Source organism: Paramisgurnus dabryanus, chromosome 16 (genome assembly GCF_030506205.2).
Source record: "Paramisgurnus dabryanus chromosome 16, PD_genome_1.1, whole genome shotgun sequence".
In the NCBI taxonomy this organism is placed as follows: Eukaryota; Metazoa; Chordata; class Actinopteri; order Cypriniformes; family Cobitidae; genus Paramisgurnus; species Paramisgurnus dabryanus.
The window spans coordinates 1,293,390-1,316,946 of record NC_133352.1 but is presented as its reverse complement, the minus strand read 5'-3'; the positions used below and the strand labels follow the sequence as shown (position 1 = coordinate 1,316,946).

At 40.9% G+C, this 23,557-nt stretch overlaps 1 protein-coding gene and 1 long non-coding RNA gene across 2 annotated transcripts in view; both read right to left on the bottom strand.

Moving 5' to 3' along the window:
• LOC135760864 (uncharacterized) overlaps positions 1-23,557 on the bottom strand; it is a 271,903-nt gene that overhangs the window by 52,815 nt on the left and 195,531 nt on the right. The window lies entirely within an intron of this gene.
• On the bottom strand, positions 9,074-17,184 carry LOC135760861 (uncharacterized). Its single transcript, XM_065274867.1, has 12 exons — positions 17,153-17,184; positions 16,649-16,914; positions 16,122-16,188; positions 15,593-15,686; positions 15,090-15,241; positions 14,798-14,995; positions 14,610-14,696; positions 13,811-14,064; positions 13,312-13,440; positions 13,077-13,217; positions 12,142-12,256; positions 9,074-9,632 (listed from the first exon to the last, which is right to left on the bottom strand). Exons 2-12 carry the CDS (start codon positions 16,742-16,744, stop codon positions 9,415-9,417), a joined length of 1,551 nt encoding a protein of 516 aa, XP_065130939.1. The 5' UTR covers positions 16,745-16,914; positions 17,153-17,184; the 3' UTR covers positions 9,074-9,414.

The following is a 23,557-nucleotide window of genomic DNA, read 5'->3' as shown; positions in this document are numbered from 1 at the left end:
CGTTATCTGTGTAGCTGGAATTATCATACGGAGGAGTTAACCTAAGGAAACGTGAGATAACCGAAGCACCACAGTCGTGAGTAAACGAATTCATTCATTGAGTGTACCTTGTATATACTTGACCTGGATATCTTTTAAGCGCTTTCCAGCAAGAGTGGGTGGCCCTGCCCCTGAGTCAGCGTGGTGGGTGAGCCACCGGATCTTTGTGTGAGACAGCCACAGTGACGGAAAACAACTGCTAGGCCGTGTTACCATCTCCACATTCTTGCCCAGAGCGAGGCGAAGGAAGACGGGCGTCTATTGTGTGCACTGAGAGTGGTGGGTGAGTCTTGGATGTAGAAATTTCACTTTGAAGTGGTGCTGTGTATATTGCAGTGAGATTGCTGTGTCGTGTCTGACGTACCCCGCCTCCAGTCACTCGCTAGGGGCGCTGAAGAGGAAAACGGATCCTAGAATAAACCTGTGTACGATTATGCTGTGAGTGTGTTTCAGCCTTAGAAAACCACGGAGTAGTTCCTGAAGTACTTTCGTAGCCAGACGCTTGGCGGACTTGTGTTAGGAGTGGCGGTGAAGACCTGTACGACAGGCGGTGTGAGTATTACCAGTTTCATTGCTACTTTACCCGTGTGCCGTTTATCATCACAGAGACAGAGGCGAAGGAGATCCGCTGCCCCGAGGTCTCTACAAAGGGGCGCCCCGGTCCGGTGTTCGATTGCCAACGGGCGTCGAGGAAAGGGCAGCGCTCGACCCGGTGTGACGGCGTGACACTCCCGCCCCTCTGGGGAACCAACGAGTCAGCCGAGAGGGTTTGGTCCCCGGCGCTATCTTGGAAACCACTGTCGGTCGATGCAGTACGCCTAGCCGTGATCGTAAGTCCGCCACCCCGAGAAGTAGAGCATAACCTGTTCAGTCTGTCCATCAATAGGGAAGAAAGCTGTCGTCTGTGGAGGAAGAGAGAGAGAACCAGTGTGAGCTCCAAGGAGACCCGTTGTGAAGGAGAACCATACGTACCAGAAGCTGTAATCAGCGAGGAGGTGAGAGAACTAACTGAGAACGATTCACTGTGCCTTTGTGTCCCAGCTGTTGTCTGTGGAGGAAGAGAGAGAGAACCAGTGTGAGCTCCAAGGAGACCCGTTGTGAAGGAGAACCATACGTACCAGAAGCTGTAAACAGCGAAGAGGTGAGAGAACTAACCGAGAACGATTCACTGTGCCTTTGTGTCCCAGCTGTTGTCTGTGGAGGAAGAGAGAGAGAACCAGTGTGAGCTCCAAGGAGACCCGTTGTGAAGGAGAACCATACGTACCAGAAGCTGTAATCAGCGAGGAGGTGAGAGAACTAACTGAGAACGATTCACTGTGCCTTTGTGTCCCAGCTGTTGTCTGTGGAGGAAGAGAGAGAGAACCAGCGTGAGCTCCAAGGAGACCCGTTGTGAAGGAGAACCATACGTACCAGAAGCTGTAATCAGCGACGAGCTGTCATCTGTGGGAGAAGAGAGAGTACAAGTGTGAGCACCAAAGTAACGAGTCGAGGAGGAAAATTCATACTTACCCAGCAGCTGTAGTCGGTGGAGAGGTGAGGAGACTCTCGGGAGAACGATCCACTGTGTCTTCGGGTCCCAGCGGTAGCCTGTGGAGAGAAAGAGGAACAGGAAAGGAGAGTGAGTCGACAACCAAGGAACTGCGTGGGAAGACGGCGGAGTGCCGCGAACTACACGCAGGTACACGGACGGGAAACAGTACATACCCATATTCATTGTGATTTTATTCTGCCTCCAGGAAGGAAGAGGAGCGCGCCACGGGCAGAGGGAACCAGAGGCGGGAGCCCGTTCCCCGACGCAACTTTCACCCCCCTGTCACTCACTTGCTCGTGGCCCCTTGGAGGACAGATTCAGACATTAGTTTTAATTTCCCTTTCCCCAATCCCCCGAATCTTTTAAATATTTAAACAAATAAAGAATATTTTTTTATACTTACCTGTTCCTCGTTGTTGTTTGGTCATTGGGTTGGTTTTGGGGACCTCCTCGAGGTGGGAATTTAGAAGGGGCGTGGCTTAACCACTAGCAGCCAGCCCCTGGCTTGTGACACAAACAATAATCGGTCCTCAACAGCACTGGCTTTCTTCCAGCAATCAGTGGAGAGATTTGGATTTCCATCAAGGTATACAGTGGGTCATTCCTTGCCTTCATCACTACAATATGCAATCTTGTATGCCATGCAGCCCCAGCTGTCGTAATGTAGACAGTTTTATCTCTCATTGTATTTTTGTTGTTGTTGTTGTTGTTGCTAAATACTACTTACTGCATCTTTAAGTGTGAAACTGGTGTGTTTACATGTGTTGACAAACAAACAGGAATGCCTGAAGTTAAAATTGTTTAGAGCACCACAAATAATAAATGCACAAAATGTTTATTATTTAGGGTAAGAGCGGATCATGGAGTCGAGAACGTTGACATTGCACGGCTGATGTTCTCTGTCAGGGGAACAGGAAGGTCCAGTTTCATTGCTGGGAAGAGCGTGCACAATCAAAGGCAAGTTTTTTGTTACACTTCTTTATATCAAAGCTATTTTTTTCATAATTTCACACAATAATTCTTTTCAAAAAGAAAGAACAGCTTGTTTTTTGTACTTTTGATATATGTTCAAGTCAAAAATAGGAAATGGAAAATAATGGAACACAGACCCAATTTGGTTCATAATTAAGGCCCAATCCCATATCTCTGTCTTACCTCTTCCTCTTACCCCTACCCCTTAGTTTTGCACAATTATGTGAATGTTCAAAACTAAGGGGTAGGGGGAAGAGGTAAGACAGAGAAATGGGATCGGGCCTAAATTTTCTGATTTGTGTGACCAAGAAGTTGTGGACTTCTTTTGTGACAAAACAGAAGCAGAACCACTTGTATGAGGACAGTTTCCCACCGGACCGATTTTAATGTAACACCCAGCCAGCTCAGATCGCTCCACTGGGGATTTGATGAGCAAACGAGCATCAGGTGTGCAGGCTGAACGTGGCGATTGGGACATGCCAAAGAAGGATGGGCTATAAAAGGGATTTTGGAGGAAGAAAGAGGGTTGTTGTTGTTGTTATTGCTGTTGTGGATTCCTCACCATATTGGAGTTACTGTGCTTAGTTTCTGACAGAATTGGATAACTCTTTGGCGAGAAACTTCGGACCGTAGGAACCCTTCCAAATGCTAGCATAATTATCTCTGTTTTTGGGCTTTTCTCTTCCTCTGTGCTTGTGGGCAGCCAGCTTTCTGTATTAAACCTGCTTGTTTCAGACTGTACTCCAGTGACGGTAGGGGATTGTGTGATTACAGAGCAGTCTTTGTATTGATCTTCTTGATGCCCGAATTTTCCAGCTCCATCGGGCCTTTACAGCGTGAGCGAAGTCTGTAGAGTGCGAAAAGCGGACAGTGCTGTATGTGGAGTAAAGTCCTGCTTATGTGGTTTCCATCTCATTGCTACCATGGACGTTTCGACTTCAGGAGACGGGTCTCGGTCAAGGTGGCGGAATAAAAGCCTTATGTTGCTGTGAGTACTTGGATTTCAGTTTGTGTGTTGTGGATCACTACACATGTGTATTGCTGTGGATTGGTTTGACTACTACCAGAGTGTGAGGAGCACCCGCCTTGCTGATGTCCGCACCTTCGACCGTGAGTATCGATTAGTCGTACAGTCGAAGTATCTTTCTAACTAGTAGTGGAATACCGATTACAGGATTGAATGAAACGGGCTGTACATCTTCCAGCTCCCGTTGTGCTCATGTTACGGCCCAAAATGGGCTACCTCTCTCACTTTCACCTCAAGGAGTTCCTGCAATACCCCAATGACCACACGGACAAGTAAAATACAAATTAAACCAGTTTTTATTGATAAAATTTAGGGAACAAGGGTAGGGGGAATAAGAGCCTCCGTCGTTCTCTCCTGACGAACCCGAGCCTTGAGTATAGCAGGGGGGGACTTTCCGTATGTCTTCGGTAAGTATGCAGAATTTAACCACTGGGTTGACCAAGGAAATGTAAGCCTTCGCCGGGGGTGGGGGGAGGGTGGCTCACAATATATCTCCAGGTAAGCTTTGAGTATTTCAGGCTGGGGGCTTCCTAGCGGGACTCACGATAGCTTCCAAGTAGGGAGGTAGGGTTCAGGCTCTGGGGCGGAGCGGGGCTAGCACTGACTCCAAGGATGGCCTAGGGTAAGTCTTCAGGTAAGGATACAATATTTGGGCTCTGGGCTCCACAGAGGGGTGATTTATGTACTCCAACAGGTAGATGTACGGGGCTCAGAGCTTAACGGGGGGGGACTAGATGGAAGAGTGATCGATGGTGAGTCTACAGGTAAGTATACAGTATTTAAGCTCTGGACTCTACTAGAAATGATCTATGATAACCTACGGGTAAGTGGGGGGGAACAGGACCCAGGCTCGAAGCTTAACAAGGGGTTGACACTGGACAAGGGAATGGCCTAGGATAGGCCTTAAGGTGAGTATACAGGCTCCACTTCACAGCAGGTTCAAGGTGGGTATGCAAGCTTCGCTTCACAGCAGGTTTAAGGTGAGTATACAAGCTTCACTTCACAGCAGATTCAAGGTGAGTATGCAAGCTTCACTTCACAGCAGATTCAAGGTGAGTATGCAAGCTTCACTTCACAACAGGGTTAAGGTGAGTATACAAGCTTCACTTCACAGCAGGTTTAAGGTGAGTATACAAGCTTCACTTTACAGCAGGGTTACGGTGGATGTACAGAAGGGCATACGGGCTTGACTTGACAGAGGGCTTGCAGTCAACACACTGCTTCTAGTCATAGACTTCACAACAGGTTTACGGTGAATATACAACTTCACTTCACAGCAGGCTCATGGTGGATGTACAGAAGAGCATACGGGCTTGGCTTAACAGAGGGCTTACAGTCAACACACTGCTTCTAATCATAGACTTCACAACAGGCTTACAGTGAATATACAGCTTCACTTCACAGCAGGCTTACGGTGGATGTACTGAAGGGCATACGGGCTTGACTTGACAGAGGGCTTACAGTCAACACACTGCTTCTAGTCATAGACTTCACAACAGGCTTACGGTGAATATACAACTTCACTTCACAGCAGGCTTACGGTGGATGTACTGAAGGGCATACGGGCTTGACTTGACAGAGGGCTTACAGTCAACACACTGCTTCTAGTCATAGACTTCACAACAGGCTTACGGTGAATATACAACTTCACTTCACAGCAGGCTTACGGCGGATGTACAGAAGGGCATACGGGCTAGGCTTGACAGGTAAACATACGGACTGGAAAAGCATAAACTTCAAATGAGGAGGACTGACAGTGGAGGAGAACGGCCTATCACAACCCCGGGTCTGGGTGTGGAGAATAAGTACAGCTGCTGTCGTGGGCAGCGATGGAACTACAGTCGATGCTCGTAGGGTCCTTTGCTCGGTCTAAGGCAGATCCTTTGACACACACATCAGCACAATACACTGCACAGCAATCTGTTTATGTATACACTCCAAATGAAAAGCACTCACCGTCAAAAGTCAATGGCACTCCTCTCGTCCCGAGATCTGTGTCCTCACAAGCATCGATGGTATGGGTATACAGCCACACGACAAACGAGTGAAATCACACACCCCAAAGCTTCCTCTGTCCTCTTTGGCTGCTTCCTATAAGGGAATACAGCGACGTGGTGAAATGTCATGAAACACAACAATCGTGATCTTACTTCGTTCTCAGTCTTCCAAAGCCTCTACAGCACTCGTTATTCCTCCAATACTTCCCAATTCCGACGTGTCTTTCCAACACCTGCATCCAACTCCTCACCAGCCACTTTCGTCTTCCTCTCCGTAACACCGGAACAAAGTACCACACCTCCATATCCTCATCGGCCCCTTTTTAAAGGCCCTCTTCCTCCTTAGCCAACCAATCCTTAATCGCCACATCTCTCAGTCACACCTGTTCCTTATTTAGCCTATAAACTTCCCCCGGAGTTTCGTTTTTTAATTGTCCGGCGGGAACTTCATACAGGGATTTTTGGTTCCACCAAGAAACGTTCCGCCTGTGTTTCACTGCTATTGGCTTATCCAAGAAAGTCCTGTCTGTATACTTACCACTGCTTGCTCACACAGGAAAGCCTCTTCTGTATTCCTTGTTGTCTGCCTACGAAGGAAAGTTCTGCCTGCGTACTTCTTGCTACTCATACAGGAAAGTTTCCGTTGTGCTTACTGCTGTTAGCTTCCCCAAGCAAGTCCTTTCTGTATACTTACCACTGCTTGCTCATGCAGGAAAGCCTCTTCTGTATTCCTTGTTGTTTGCTTACGAAGGAAAGTCCCGTCTACGCACCCATTGTTGCTCATACAGGACAGCTTCCTTTGTATTCATTGCTGCCTGCTTATTCAGAAAGCTCTGTCGGTATACTTGCCACTGAAAACCTGTAAAAGAAAGTCCCTTCTGCATACTTACCACTGAAGACCCGTAAAGGAAAGTCTCTCCTGCTTACTTACCACTGAAAACCAGTAAAGGAAAGTCTCCCCTGCATACTTGCCACTAAAAACCTGTAAAGGAAAGTCTCCCCTGCATACTTACCACTGAAAACCTGTAAAGGAAAGCCTCTCCTGCATACTTACCACTGAAAACCTGTAAAGAAAAGCCTCTCCTGCATACTTAACATTGAAGACCTGTAAAGGAAAGCCTCTCCTGCATACTTACCGCCGTATACTTGGAGAGTCCATCTTGTATATCCACTGCTGTGTCCCTAAGGAAGTTCTTTTGGTGAACTTGCAGGAGGCCTGTTGTTCATTCATCTCGTTGGGCTGGAGGAGAGAGGCCAGACAGAAGATTTTTAAGAGTGCTTTATTTTAACTTAAGATAAACTTGTTCAATTTTAAATCACCTGTCTGCTTTTTGGGAATTCCGGGTCTCCTCGAGGTGGTATTTGAGTCAGGGGTAGGATCTAGAGTCAGTAGCCTGCCCCGACCTGTGACCAATATTGCAGCAAATACACTTGGGCGATGGTGGTACCTAATTAAGAATATCTTAAGAATATAAGATTGATAATCACCATAATTGTTTTCCCCCACAAGTAAATTTAGATTTAAGTCTTTGACATGTGCCATATAGTGACTGACTAAACAAACTGTGATAAACATTTCTCTTTTGAGACCTTTTGGTTATGCTATTGTAAAATCTTATGTATTTTGTATGTAAACCATATCTAATCTTGCTCAAACCCTCTTTCTAGAATTGAACGACTCTGGAGAGATGTGTGGTGTGCTGTGACCAACATATACTACAGTGTGTTGCATTCACTAGAGGAGGATGGTTTGCTTGATCTGTCAAACATCACACACCTCTTCAGTTGTCATTATGCATTTCTGCCCAGACTACAAGCTAGTCTTGATGTCTTCACCAGTGGATGGGATAACCACCCACTTAGAACTGAGGGTAACCTAACACCCAATCAGCTGTGGGAGATGGGGAACATTCAGCATGCTATGGCAGAACCAGAAAATGCAGAGGTAAAAGGGAATGTCTGGGCCATTTTGTGCTTCTATGTTTTAAGTTTGTCAGTCCTGAAAAGCACTTATCTGAAGAGAGTAATGTACTATGAAGCAAGGTCAACATAGTTGTCTTTCTTTGTATGAGCATGGTCTGAGTCTTATGTTAATCTAATTTAGATGATTTGTTGAATTCGTGGTGCTTTTATTATTACTGTGCATACCCTTTCAGTGCGTTCCACTGGCGCACACACACATAGCTGTTACAAATGAGATGCAGTGATGTACATTGCTTGTTTTTCATACTGAAGTGATATGCTCCACCATTAATGCTCAGTTAACTTTAAATGATCAATAACTTAATTACTAAGGCCTGTCTAACATTGCTTGGCCATCAAGGCTCACACCAGCAAACTCTCAGCGCACATGGGTGTTGCATTATTTTTAAGCTGAAAATTGGGACAAAATCTGCTCCATTGTTTAACCCTTGCTGAAAAGTACTGTACGCATGAAGTATGTGTGAAGATTTTAATGGAATTAAAGTATTTTCAATCAGTTTTAAGAATAAAATTGCCAATGGGTTTTATGCTTTACATCAGTGGTTCTCAAAGTGGGGTCCCCAGTGGTCCTTGACAGAGATTCAAGGGGGCTTTTATTTTTACACACACACCTTTTTAATTCCGACTTTTTCTATAAATTTTAAGACTTTCTATAATATTGACAATTTTTCCACAAATTTCTATATAAATTTTACCAAAAATGCATCCCACTAAAATTAATTTGAACATACATGACTTTGTCAATGTTATTCAGTCTCAGAATAAATATTGTTTATTTCTTGCGTTTGTTTCAAAATGATATCAAATGTGGTCCAGCACCTTCAAGTAAAAATGCTTGAGAACCACTGCTCTACATAAACACTTTACGTTTTTTTTTTTTTCAGGGATTGTACCTACCACATTTGGACTGGGAGGACAGTGGCCTGCCTGAGGAGCCACACCATGGTGTCACTGTTCCTGAGATGGGCAATGTACTGAGTGATGAACAAATGGCAGCACTAAGGAGAGATATAAATCCCCTGGGACACTCCCAATCACATGGCTCAGACATCTACCTACTTACCGTCCAGTATGTCCAGCAATTACTAGGCTTACAGTAAAACCTACTAGGCGAAGGAGCTGATTTTGTGCAATTGTAACACAAATACACACATTCTCTACATACACATACATTTGGGACACTTATTAACATCTCTATCGTTTCTTTTCACACTAAAACCACAATAAATATTTCTGAATCAGTTTTGTAATGAGAGCACTGTCATATTTTCATTTTAGTTAACATAAGGCTACTGTGAATGAACTTATGTATTTAGAGTTTGCTACACTTAACCCTTTAACATTAAAGACGAGTGATGCAAGAAATACGTTTCAACTGTTTAAAGCTTTCCTCAAGCAGTGCTAGCAGCGGACTAAAACTTTCAGCTCTCTAAATGTTCAACTCAAAGACATGAAGATTGTTTTCTTTTTATTGTAGTGTGAATACAATACAATCTTAAAACATCTTGAGGGTTTGAAGAACAACAACAACAAAAATACAGAAACTTAAGTTTAACTGACAACAACAAACAACCCAGGAGACAATGCAACATGGTCACATTGGGGGAAATGTTGAAATAAAAGGTTTTGAAGGTGTCAGAAAGATGATTAAAAAGACTAAAGACCTGCATCAGATTTTAGAGTGATGGGAAAACATAGAAGGACTCAAAGATAAAGGCAGATGAAGACATTCATTGAATTCTTTGAATACATTTGCACACTGTTTGTGGAGGTAAAGGGGCGTAGTCTTAATTTGATATCCAACACTGAACAAAAACATGAATGAGAACTGCCCCTTTGAAAGAAGCTACATTTTAGCATTGCCATTACACCAATCCAAATCCAGTGTCACATGTTTGAAGGCAGGCAATCAGTTCTTCCTTAAATACAGTGAAGTCTTTGTAGCGGACAGGAAGACGGAGGGTCTCGAAGCACGTGGAAGACTTTGGCAGACTACAGTCAGTCACCTCTAACGTGAGAGTAGTTGTAGGAGCCTCCCATCCAACCCAGAACTTCATGAGTGCCTTCAGTTCATCACTGGATGCTACAAAATAGAAAAGTATAAATGCTCAAAATGATAGAGAATGCGTTATTTTATACACATTGCTGATGGTTGTAAAATCGTTTTATTGAAGAACACCACCAACCAAGATTTTACCTGACAAGTATTAGCTATGTAGCTGATGCAAACACTAGATTTTATCATTACAGATACAACTCAGTTTTATAGAAAATGTTCTAAACAAGCTTAAGAGCCATACAGTTGCATTTATGCAATATAAAAATGAAGAACCTGGACAGTGTTTTTTTTTTCAGATATGCTATCAGCCATTGTTTTAGATTTCTGGAATGATCTCATTTCAGGTTATCAACAGAAGGCTGGCTGAACATATTTGTATCTGGAAAACCTGCACTCGCCAGGTTCTTTTGATAAACAGTATGGCACTCTGACTTTTGTGAATAGTTTTGAGTATTAAAAGACTCTATAAGGGTTGTGAGATATAAGCCAGGTCTGGTGTACAATTTTAAAGGAATACACACTTAGACTAATTAATACATACCCATCTTTTTTCAATGCGTGCACTGTACAGCGCGTCGTGAATGTGTTAGCAATTAGCCTAGCCCCATTCATTCCTATGGTTTTAAACAAAAGTTTTATTTTGTGCCACAGTACTTACTGGTGTAACTATGTAACGGTCTTTAAATAGGGAAAACATGGAAGTGTTTGGTGGCTTCTAAATTCATCCCTGTTTGGAACCATAGGAATGAATGGGGCTAGGCTAAATGCGAACACATTCACGACACGCTGTAACGTGCACGCATTGAAAAAAAATAGATGTATTAAAGGAATAGTTCACCCAAAAATGAAAATTCTATCATCATTTACTCACTCTCATGTTGTTACAAACCTGTATAAATGTCATTGTTTTGATGAACACAAAGGAAGATATTTTGAGAAATGTTTTTAACTAAACCATTTGTGGACCCCATTTACTTCCATAGTATTCTTTTTTCCTACTCTGGATGTGAATGGAGTCCACGAACGGTTTGGTAACAAACATTTATCAAAATATCTTCCTTTGTGTTCATCAGAACAAAGACATTTATACAGGTTTGTAACAACATGAGGGTGAGTAAATGATGACAGAATTTTCATTTTTGAGTGAACTATCCCTTTAATTCGTCTAAGTTTAAGTAAGAACAGTAAAATATAAAAACATTATTTTATACATTCGTTACATTAAAGGAATACAACACTAAGTACATTTACGGTCTTGTTTGCACAGGATAATAAGAAAATTAAATTGTCATTAAAATGTACATACACTCACCTAAAGGATTATTAGGAACACCATACTAATGCTGTGTTTGACCCCCTTTCGCCTTCAGAACTGCCTTAATTCTACGTGGCATTGATTTAACAAGGTGCTGAAAGCATTCTTTAGAAATGTTGGCCCATATTGATAGGATAGCATCTTGCAGTTGATGGAGATTTGTGGGATGCACATCCAGGGCACGAAGCTCCCGTTCCACCACATCCCAAAGATGCTCTATTGGGTTGAGATCTGGTGACTGTGGGGGCAATTTAGTACAGTGAACTCATTGTCATGTTCAGGAAACCAATTTGAAATGATTCGAGCTTTGTGACATGGTGCATTATCCTGCTGGAAGTAGCCATCAGAGGATGGGTACATGGTGGTCATAAAGGGATGGACATGGTCAGAAACAATGCTCAGGTAGGCCGTGGCATTTAAACGATGCCCAATTGGCACTAAGGGGCCTAAAGTGTGCCAAGAAAACATCCCCCACACCATTACACCACCACCACCAGCCTGCACAGTGGTAACAAGGCATGATGGATCCAAATTCTGACTCTACCATCTGAATGTCTCAACAGAAATCGAGACTCATAAGACCAGGCAACATTTTTCCAGTCTTCATCTGTCCAGTTTTGGTGAGCTTGTGCAAATTGTAGCCTCTTTTTCCTATTTGTAGTGGAGATGAGTGGTACCCGGTGGGGTCTTCTGCTGTTGTAGCCCATCCGCCTCAAGGTTGTGCGTGTTGTGGCTTCACAAATGCTTTGCTGCATACATCGGTTGTAACGAGTGGTTATTTCAGTCAAAGTTGCTCTTCTATCAGCTTGAATCAGTAGGCCCATTCTCGTCTGACCTCTAGCATCAACAAGGCATTTCCGCCCACAGGACTGCCGCGTACTGGATGATTTTCCCTTTTCACACCATTCTTTGTAAACCCTAGAAATGGTTGTGCATGAAAATCCAAGTAACTGAGCAGATTGTGAAATACTCAGACCGGCCCATCTGGCACCAACAACCATGCCACGCTCAAAATTGCTTAAATCATCTTTCTTTCCCATTCTGACATTCAGTTTGGAGTTCAGCAGATTGTCTTGACCAGGACCACACCCCTAAATGCATTGAAGCAACTGCCATGTAATTGTTTGATTAGATAATTGCATTAATGAGAAATTGAACAGGCGTTCCTAATAATCCCTTAGGTGAGTGTACATCACTCATTACATGAGGGAAGTATACCATTTTGAATGAACCGGCGAAGGTACCCTGCAATGCGGCTCTTATCTGTTACAGAACACTCGTCGTCGTCATCATCATCAGTCATTGTAGGCCAGATGATGCGTTCCAGAATGCACTACACATACAACACCAAACAGATAAGCCATCTCAGAATAAGGGTTAGGTTTTACGCACGCACGCACTGCATTTGTCTTGGGGCAATGGTGCTTAAAAAAAAATACAAATCACACAAAATAATTAAGATATAAATTCACAAAAAATATACAAGCCAGTGGCCACACACAAAAACCCCACAAAAATGAAGTACTTCTTAAAAAAGTACTTTTTCAATCTGGAATAAGCAATTGTCCTGTAGTGTTGGTGTTCCCCTAATACAACAATCAATTTCCAGATATGCCCAAAACTTGGTCTTGTCATACCAGCGTGAAAACGGCCGCTGATCGCCGCATTAGTCTTTTCTTCGTTGCATAACTCCGCTCCTGGGGCATCATGGGATAGTGAAGTGTCCATTGTGTGCACACTTCAAAATCTAACCGGAAGTAGTAGGTCATCTGAGTACTTTTCGCATACTGTTTTTGGAATACTATGTATTCGGACATACTACTCGCCTCGCCTACTGCTTTTCGCCTACTATATAGTATGGTAGTAGGCGGTTTCGGACGCAGCAATAGACACCTCTTTCCTCTGCTAATCTCAATATTTGAAACTGCTTCTGAAAACGGCCAAATCCCAACAAGTTGATGTCAACTCGGTTCCTGTCCCTTATTTGGCTCAAGTCGCTGTCTTTGTCACGGCCTGAAATTTACATGCACCACTGACCTGAGATCAGCTAGTCCTCTTAATCTAGGTTGCACACAACTTATTAGGAGACCTTAAAGAATAGTGTGAAATTCTCCATATAATCCTTCTATCACCTCTTTAACTGAACTATTTACCTGTGGGGTCAAGAAAGCACTCGACTCCCGAGGGAAAATCACTGGAGCTACATCTGGACGTTCACTAATGAGTGGCCACAACATGGTTTCTTTAAGCCCTTTTCTTATTTGCTTTATTTGCCTCATGAAACGTCCAATAACCTAGTGAGAAAAGACACAAAGACAAATCTTTACATGTATAGTGGTTTAAAAGAGTAATTAATGATGTTAAATAGTTTAAACAATTTTCAAATACCGCATGACATAGAAGCCTTTCAAATAGCCATCTTCGGTTGTTTTCTGTCATCAAAGGAAAGTCCCATGCAAGACACAAGTTGTCAAGGCTCTCCTTTTCATCAGCTGAGAGTTTAGCACTCCCTTCAAGCTTTAAGACAAAATATGAACACTCTCAAAGGGATAATTCACTCTAAAAATGAAAATTCTGTCATCATTTATTCACTCTCAGGTTGTTACAAACCTGTATAAATGTCTTTGTTCTGATGAACACAAAGGAAGATATTTTGAGAAATGTATGTAACCAAACCGTTTGTGAATGGGGTCCACGAACGGTTTGGTTACAAACCTTTCTCAAAATATCTTCCTTAGTGTTTATCAGAACAAAGTCATTTATGTGGGTTTGTAACAACATAAGAGTGAGTAAATGATGACAGAATTTTCATTTTTGGGTGAACTATACTTTTAAACCCAATATAGAAGAGTCTAAAAAAAAATTGTGCAGTTTGCAGAATACACACCAGTGTAATTTTCTCCCGCAGATCAATGTCTGGACAGTCATTGATTTGTATGATGGCAGTTTCAACTGTGCCCCCACACAGGATGTGAACAATCGCAGGGCTTAGGCCTGTCAGTGCAGGACCTCCATGCAAAAAGCAATGACCAATCATGCGGCCTGCCATCAGAAATAGGTCACTCTCAACAAGGAATGCAGAGGATGAAGGTACAAGATGGTCTGGCTCTCCATCAAACAGCTTTGTCTCACCAGAATTTCCTGTGCAAACATAAGAAATTCCTTGACCAATTAACATTAAAAATTTAATTTTTAGTGATTCTGTGGTTGTATAGAACAAGGGACATCAATAGGTATGTACAGTAGGTATAATCCTAAAAACATCTTAAATGCCTCGAAGTAAAAAGTAAATGTTCCCAGTTTTAATCTAGTGTTTCTGTGTTAATTGTTCATTTGGCTTTTGATATGACATGTCAAATTAACAGTATCAGAATATTTTTACCTCAAAATAGGTATAGGTAAAACAGTATTAAACGCCTGATGACAGCTTGAACACAGGGGTGTTTACAAAAGTGACAAGACTACAGTCAGAAGCAAACAGCTTTTTGTTACGAATTTTGAATCAAATCCAACTTGGGGCTGTTACTCCCCCAAAATTCTTTTTCACTGAGAAATAAGTCACACCATAGGCTCTAACTTCCGCTTCACAAGGCCTTTTAGCATGTATTAATTGGAGAAATGGCGGCATTAAGAATATTGCAGCTAAAACACTCCATAATATATGGGAAGGTAATTAAAGACACTACCAAAGTTCAACTTAAAACCATTTTTTAGCTTCTCCATGATTCTGGAGAACAAGAAGCGGTTCACTCCCTCTCCGATTGCAGGATCACCTATTAATTATAAGAAATGTAGAGATTCTGGGTTATTTGTGAAAAAAAGACAGCACACAACAAATTCTAAAATGAACTAAAAAGAGAGAAAAAAGATGAACCTTCAAGTCTGCATTGCACAGGATTTGCCCACTCCACACGGCGTGCTTTATAAAAAGCAATTAAAGCCATTTCCTGGTCCGACTTGCTGCCTCTGAGGTCAATGTGCAAATGCAGTGGCTTCCCTGATGCATGAATGTCAAGTACAGTCTCCCTGTACAGCTGAGCAGCCATTGCCAAGTCTGGTATGGTCTTCCAGTCTATAAATGTAGTAAAGATTTCAACACAGAAAAGGTCATCAACCAAACATTTTAACAAGGACCACTAACAGGGTGTAACAAATAGACTACAAACACTCAGTTTTGTTGGTAGAATCAGAAGGTCCTGAAGAACATGTTGGCAGATTCTGCAAAGGTGCAATCTGAAAAGATGTGCCAGATGGTCCTTCCATTGCTTCTAAATCCACTCCACTGCTGTCAAATGAGTGCTCCTCCTGAGTTGATTGCCTGAAAGACATAATGTCTGTCTTTTAGCATTTTCTACTCCTGAATATGATCAAGGCAGATTCTGGACCCTATAAATTGAGCAAATGTCTGCTAACTCTGATTGAATTGCATAGAGCCTGGGAAAGCCATGGAGAAACTTTTACTTTATTATTTCCAAAAAAATGTCACAAGTAATGTGTTGTCCAAAACATTCCAGAGTAATTTAAAGTATGTTAGCTAATTAGTCAACAAGCAAAAACCCATTGACTAGTATATTAAATGTCTTGTTGATCAATATTCATGTTGAGACATTTCATCATAATCATCATTTCAAAGTAGTAAGACAAACAACTACATGGGACAACAACATACCTCTCACTGCAGGCACTGGCATGCATCTCAATGATGTCAGCAGGGTACACTACTTGGCAAATGGGACACACAGTCTCTGCAGCGACTGTTGAAGCTGAAAAAAGACAAATACAGTAATCAACATTAACTTAAAAGAAAATTATGAACTTAAATCTTAATGTTAGCAAGGAACCAATTACTTCCATTACTATGTATAGAATATTTAGATAAAATGTAAGCCCAAATTGGAGAAATCATAATATAATCATATTATGATTGAAATTTTACACTTCTAATGATCTGTGCAAGCAGGGGAGACATACCAACAACAACAACATTGTGGTAATTAGAAAACAAAACAACCAGGAAGAGAAAAAAAAGAAAATCAGTCCCATGGTTAGACTACAAGAACATCAATCAGAATAACTCAATTATCATGCTTATTCTTCACTTTTTTTTTAACAACAACAAGCAATCCAGCCCACATTAATCAATATAGCTTAAAACATGTAAAGTTTTTCTTTTAAAAGTGTGATGTCATTGTACTTACTGTTCTGGCTGCAGGATACAAATGAAACATCCTGATCTTGTTTTTCATCAGCATTCTCATCATTTTCCTGTTAAGTGGATCAGGTTAACATTATCAATGACATCACTTTAGTAGTAAATAGGGCTGCACAATAAATCGCATGCGATTGTCACGCGCATCTCATCAGTAAAGCTGGTTCCTTGATTAGTAGTAAATTGCCATCACCTGCTTTCAGATGGAGCGGCATTTACTACACAGAGCCTTAGGCAATATCGCATTCATAATCGCAGGCATTTCATCCGCATTATGAATGCGATATTTCCCGGCTTGTCAGTGAACTACAGCTCTGTGTAGTAAATGCCACTCCATCTGACAGCAGGTGATGGCGATTTACTACCAGTTAAGGAACCAGCTTTACTGACGAGATGTGCGTGACAATCGCATGTGATGTATCTTGCAGCCTAGTAGTGAAGCAATTGCTGTTTTGATATGCATTCAGTGAAAATGAAAGGTTTAATAAACTAAGTGTCATGTTATGAAAAACTTACTTCTTCTGTTGTAGACTTGCCACAAGAGTCTACATGCAGAGCCAAAACTTGTAACGGTAAAATTTCTCCACAGGTCTTGCACTGAGATTTGGGCATTTTTCTGAATTCAGGGGCATCAGAAGGTAGTGGTGTAGTGTCTATTTCATTTTGAAGTGGAACGATGAAAATCGTGTGTCTTCCATTATTGGACACAGTCTTAAGCAGTTTTGCAGTGTAGCCTTCAGACTCCGGTGGGATCAACACAAGTTTTCTCTGGCCACTCCCTCCTTTATTATGTTGGACAGTGGAAAATCAAATTAACAGAGGTTAAAGTAAGAAAAGGTTTGTGAGCCTGAAAATGTGTAACTCTACAACACAGTTTTTTGATCTGAGTAAGTCATCCACCTCTGTAAATCACCAACAACAGTCGTGCATGAAAACCTGCAAGCACCCAGTTTTAACTTGTTTTTCAAAAGTCCATTTCAGATGTGTCACACAATGTCAAATCATGCTGTATCTGCTTACCAGTTGCCTTATGAAACAGCTATCCACCAGACAAAGTCTCCAGTTTAGGGAATTCAAGCAGCAGCATTGCTGAAATCTTATTAGGACAATATAAAACAAACCATGGGCACATCTTAAAGGGATAGTTCACCCAAAAATAAAAATTCTGTCATCATTTACTCACTCTCAGGTTGTTACAAACCTGTATAAATGTCTTTGTTCTGATGTACACAAAGGAAGATATTTTGAGAAATGTTTGTAACCAAACTGTTTTTGGACCCCATTCATTTCTATAGTAGGAAAAAAGAATACTATGGAAGTAAATAGGGTCCACGAACGGTTTGGTTACAAACATTTCTTAAAATATCTTCCTTTGTGTACATCAGAACAAAGACATTTATACAGGTTTGTAACAACCTGAGAGTGAGTAAATGAAGACAGAATTTTCATTTTTGGGTGAACTATCCCTTCAATAATAAATTACATCTAATGATCTCTTTAGACAAAATTTTACACAATTTTAGAAATCCTTACCTCTTCATGGTTGCAGTGTTCAGACACTGATATCATGCGTTTTCCCAAGCCTGCCATTAACAGGCTGAGCTCCTGAGACCCCTGTGGAGTTCTGGTCATGGGTTTTGGGAGTAAATAAAACTGAATATTTGTGGCCTTTGTAAATGGTGCTGAAACCATTTTAAGTGGTGTTGGAAACCTGCGTTTTCCACTTGTTCGTTCTCTTCGAAAAAGAGCAGGAAAAGACCTGTGCAGTAAATTGAAAGGCATGTCATACAAAATCTGAATGGCTCTACATACATTGTAGACACCTTTTTACTTTCTCTAACTTTGACATCTCCTGCTGCACATTGGCCTGCCTCCTGACTCCTGATTCCTGAAAAGTTCCCTGGCTGGGACGCTGACCCTGAATCTGAACCTGAACTTGGCTCTGGCCTGGAACCTCAACCTGCCCTTGACTGACACTTGCTGATAAGAGAGACAGCAAGTTCCGTGCAGCACTCTCAATATTGGCATAGTCCGACTTCTGGAAACACGTACATACAAACAAGAATAAGGAAAGGTTTCAATGCTTTTTAAAAAATTAGCATAAAAAGCAATTTTCAGCTAAATAAATACCATCTACTAAGTAAGAGAACTGATCATTTAAAGCTCACAAATTCAAATCCAAATGAAACACTCAACACATTAGTATGCACACATTTTATCTGTTCACACTAACTTAGATATAATTACTAACCAACATCTCAGCAATATTGTAATGGGCTGTGTAATCACTGTAGTTGTTTGTGTTCAGTTAGGTTGTACTGATGGGTGGCGCTGTCAGAGGCTGTGAAGCCCATAGATATGTATAAAGGCTAGATGGCTCGTCCGCGCTGCTGGCCAATTGAGTGCAACGTCCGCATTTTGGCGGCCATATTACGACAGGGCGCTCGCTCACTCGTAGCATTGAGTTTTAATGATGCAGGTACTTTTAAATGACCATAACTTGCTTAATTTTTTACCGATTTTCAAACGGTTTGGTTTGTTATAAACGTCAAAGATGTACCTATGACACTGCATACCTATACTAAAAATAAAAAATAAATTCATGAAACATGTTAAAGCATCCAGAATTATAGCCACGTTAATAACGTTTGTAAAAACCCAAACCGTTTGAAAATCGGTAGAAAATTGAGCAAGTTATGGTCATTTAAAAGTACCTCCACCATTAAACTCAATGCTACGAGTGAGCGAGCGCCCTGTCGTAAGATGGCCGTCAGGTGATGCCGTTAGGGACTCCGCCTTGAGCCATCTAGCCTTTATACATATCTATGGTGAAGCCTGTTAGTCAGTACAGTTGCCATGGCAACGGGGTGTGTGATGAGCACCTGTGATTGGTGAATGGTTCATTGTTGTGGGGCTCTGATGAGAAAGAGTTGGGAGAGATGTGTTGAGTGCTAATGTTAATAGCTATATTGGTCCGTGGACCATTCGTTCTTTTGAATTTCAATTAAGAACGAAAAACAATAAAATGGAGAAACACAATGTGTGTAAGTGTAGCATGTTGCTTAGATGTGTATTGTGTGATTTTGGAAGCAGTAGGCCTAGGCTCAATAACAGTGAAGCTATTTAAATGTAGGCCTATCTTTGCATCCACTTCCAGTTTTACACTTTGTAGACTAGGGCTGGGTATCGATTCAGATGTTCCAGATCGATTTGATTTCGATTCACAAGCTATCAAATCGATTCAATTTCGATTCTCGGTTCGCTTTTAGATTCTCTGGGCGGTTTTTATACATACTCAATTCTCGATTCAACTCAATGAATATAAATTTAATACAAATACTATATTTATTAAAAAAAAAACAGTGAACATAAGTTTACAAGTGGGTAATTAATAAAAAGATATGAAGAGCTATTAACCTCTTTTATTTTAGGTACACTTGGGTACATTAAAACAGAACCCATCTCTTATTTTCAAATGCATACAATTATGTTAAATACAATACAATTTTGATGCAAGATGAAAGTCGCATTCCTTAAAAAAATAAATATTAAAAAAAAAAATCGATTTAAAAAAAAAAAACGATTAAGTCGGAGCCTATGGTGTAGTGGGCAGTGCTCCGACATATGGTGCAGACGCACTCTCGGCGACCCGAGTTCGAATCCCGGCTCGAGGTCCTTTGCCGAACCCGTTCCCCTCTCTCCACCCTATACTTTCCTGTCCTCTCCTATCACACTGTCTATCTAATAAAGCCACAAAAAACGGCCCAAAAACATAACTTAAAAAAAAAAAAAAAAAAAAAAAAAACGATTAATCGATTTTTTTTTGCCCAGCCCTATTGTAGACAGTCCCTCACAGGGATGCATTTTATACATCCACATATGTACACGGGTTGTAGCTGGTTGTCTACCTTACATATACATATATACGTACACACACGCATACACACACACACGCATACACACCAGTTCTTTCTGGTTCTCGAATCTGATTGGCTAAGAGCTCTTCCCAGGCATGCGATATTGTCCTGATAACATAACCGTAACCGCTTCACAGTTTGTATCATTCCGCCACCTACTTTTAGTATTAGTGAGTGGGGCTTCTTTAAAGGGATAGTTCACCCAAAAATGAAAATTCTGTCATCATTTACTCAGTCTCATGTTATTACAAACATGTACAAACATGTTGTTCTCATAGACACAAAGGAAGATATTTTGAGAAATGTTTATAACCAAACTGTTTGTGGACCCCATTTACTTCCATAGTAATATTTTTTCCTACTATAGAAGTGAATGGGGTCCACGAACGGTTTGGTTACAAACATTTCTCAAAATAGCTTCCTTTGTGTTCATCAAAACAACGAAATTTATACATGTTTGTAACAACATTAGGGTGAGTAAATGATGACAGAATTTTAATTTTTCAGTGAACTATCCCTTTAAACACGCGAGTCATTCCGTCATCTCTGACTGGAAAAGCTGCATGCGCACACACACACACACACACACACACACACACACACACACACACACACACACACACACACACACACACACACACACACACACACACACACACACACACACTGTTTTTAAACACTCTCCGTGTGTCTCATTAAGTTCACTAGCTCGTGAATCATTTTGTGAATCCCAGTCGGAAGTGATTATCTCCTTGAAGATCAGCGCTCTTGGATAATATAAGATTAAAAGGAAAACACCGTTTTCAATATTTTACTATGTTGTTACCTCAACTTAAAGGTCACGTTCTCCCTGATCCCATTTTTAAACCCTAGTTAGTGTTTAATGTTGCTTTAATAACATGAATAATACCTGTAAAATGATAAAGCTCAAAGTTAACTGCCAGGCGATTTATTTTCTTTAACAGAATTCGTCTTTCAAAGCCTACAGCGAACGGCCAGTTTGGACTACAGTCCTCTACTTCCTGCATTAATGACGTCAGTAGAACAGTTTTTGACTAAGCCCCACCAACAGGCATATGTTAGTCAACAGCTAAGCTAATGCTATAGAATCACAACACAGGATCCAAGCTAAACAGTCAGAACTCGTTTTGTATTTCTGAAGGAGGGACTTCATAGAACAAGGAAGACATCAGCCCATTTTGAGGACAGTGAAAACAGCGCTACACGTAAGGAATAACTGACGACAGCCCATTGAATTATAATAAAATAATGCACATCCAAGGTGGTGGTAATGCCGTTACACCGCGGGTGTGCATTATTTTCAAATAATTCAAAGGACCGGAGTCAATTATTCCTCTTATGCCACGGTTACAACAAACATTGCTCTGGTGCCTATTTTTAAGACACTTGACAAGTTAGGTGTGCGGTTATCAGAAAATAATGCATACCCATAGAACATTTCTCAGCAAATCAGAATACAGCATTCAACAGAACCGTGGTATAAAGATAAGTAAATTGTGTGAAAAATAATGCATTTTTTACACATGAAACATGAACACGTGTTATATTGCGCACTGTAAACACAATAAAGCTGAAAAAACGCAGAAAGAACAGGACCTTTAAACTAGTGATGGTTGATTATGAAGCACGCTTCATGAGGCTTTGAAACGTTTACAAATTTTTGTTTCGACTCAGTGGTTCAGAGCTTGTTTCAAACTGGCCAAAGTCACGTGATTTTAGCAAACGAGGCTTCGTTACATCATAACTGTTTCAAAACATATCGAAAATCCAACAATTCACCACTTGGGGGAGTTGATCACAAATGACCAGTGTATATGGTTAGCTGAACTCGGGTCAGTTTTATTATAAAAGTTCATAAAACATGCATCCTTCTGACTAGTGATAGACCGATATATCGGCCGGACGATATATCGAGCCGATATTTCCGGGTTTTACATAGGGTTGGGAGAAAAAAAAATCGATTCACCAAACTATCGTGATTCTTTATAAAACGATTTTGGTATCGATTCGTTTACCTCAGAATCAATATATTTTAAATTATTTTACTTTTCCAAAGAGGTGGCGAGGAGACGTTACCGCTTTTATTCCAACAAAGGGCGAAACGTATTTGTTGTTCTCTGTAATATAGATAATGTCTTATCAGTTTCAAGCTGGAGTGAGAAAGCAAAACCATGGCAGAGACAGGGGAGCAAACCTCTTCAGGAAATTATTCCTGCACTTTCAAGTGACAATGACACGCTTTTATAATGGCATTTTGCGTGGGACCGCATCTTGTCTCTCCCGATGAGTTGTGCGTTTGCGTGCTCTGTTTCTCGATGAATTTGGTTGCAAAAGCTCCGTGTCACATTGTATCCTTACATGTTTCTGAACGTGAGACGAATTAAATGCATTAAACCTCTTACGGAGAACCCGGGTCTGATTAACAGTGTTAAACCCAATGATCAAAGTCAGTCAGCGCTAATGCGCATGTGCAGTCTCAAACGTGCCTCCGGTTTCTATGGCGATAATAGACTGGATCATGACAACGCACTGCACTTTCTTTCTCAAGCATTAGTTTAGTTTTAAGTTTGTAGCACATATTACTTATCTAGAGTCTTAAATATGTTGTTACATTTTAAAAACATTTTTCAGTAGCTTATTTATTTATTGTTATTTATTGGAACAGTTTAATATAGCACTTTGTTTTATTTCAGAGATTGTTTTTATTTTATTCATTCATTTATGAATATTATATTTAAGTTCAGTGCTTTGGTATAGTTTTATGATTTAAGGTACTTTAAAATATGCACTATTTATGTGGTCTGCTCCTAAAATTAAATTCAGAAAGATGCAGGCCTAATACATTGTTTTTGCTAATATGACTCATATACAGTCTGTTTAAGGGTATGATCAAGTATTTTCAATTGTCTAGCCTTTCTTTGGCAAACAAAAATCAGATTGAAACAACAAATCCCAATACCCACACAATCGCAATATGTATTGAATCGGCACACAAGTATCGGGAATGTATTGAATCGGCAGATTAGTGAATCGTCCCAGCCCTAATTTTACATGTATCGGCATCGGCCGATATGTGGCTTCTGCGTTCGCAGATAAATTTTTCCCGGTATTATTTACAGACAGAGTGCTGGAAGCCTGCTCTGGTAAGTTTTAAACTTTCAAAGCATCTTTTACTATTTGTTAAATACAGTTTTTTCTTAAGTTCAATAAATGTTACTTTTTTAAATTGAGACTTGTAACATTTGGTGTCATCGTGTCATTTTTATTATGTAAATTGAGTGAGTAAAAGCAGTATCAGCTCCAAATATCGGCAGCCTGTTTCGGTCATCGGCTAATGCTGATTGAAAAAACACCCGGTATCGGCACAAAAAAAATCCATATCGGTCAATCCCTACTTCTGACTAATAACAGTACCATTTTGTCAACTTTTTGTTTATAGACAGATTTAATGACAAAAATTTGCATAATTAAAAGGGGAATTAGTTTT

What these genes read in the sequence shown, in the direction of transcription:
- LOC135760861 (XM_065274867.1), bottom strand. Translation starts at nt 16,744, where the DNA reads ATGCCCAAATCTCAGTGCAAGACCTGTGGAGAAATTTTACCGTTACAA. An exon ending in TGTGCAATGCAGACTTGAAG is followed by an intron (nt 14,697 to 14,797) that starts GTTCATCTTTTT and finishes TATAATTAATAG; the next exon opens with GTGATCCTGCAATCGGAGAG. An exon ending in TGGTTTTAAGTTGAACTTTG is followed by an intron (nt 14,065 to 14,609) that starts GTAGTGTCTTTA and finishes ATGTTTGCACAG; the next exon opens with GAAATTCTGGTGAGACAAAG.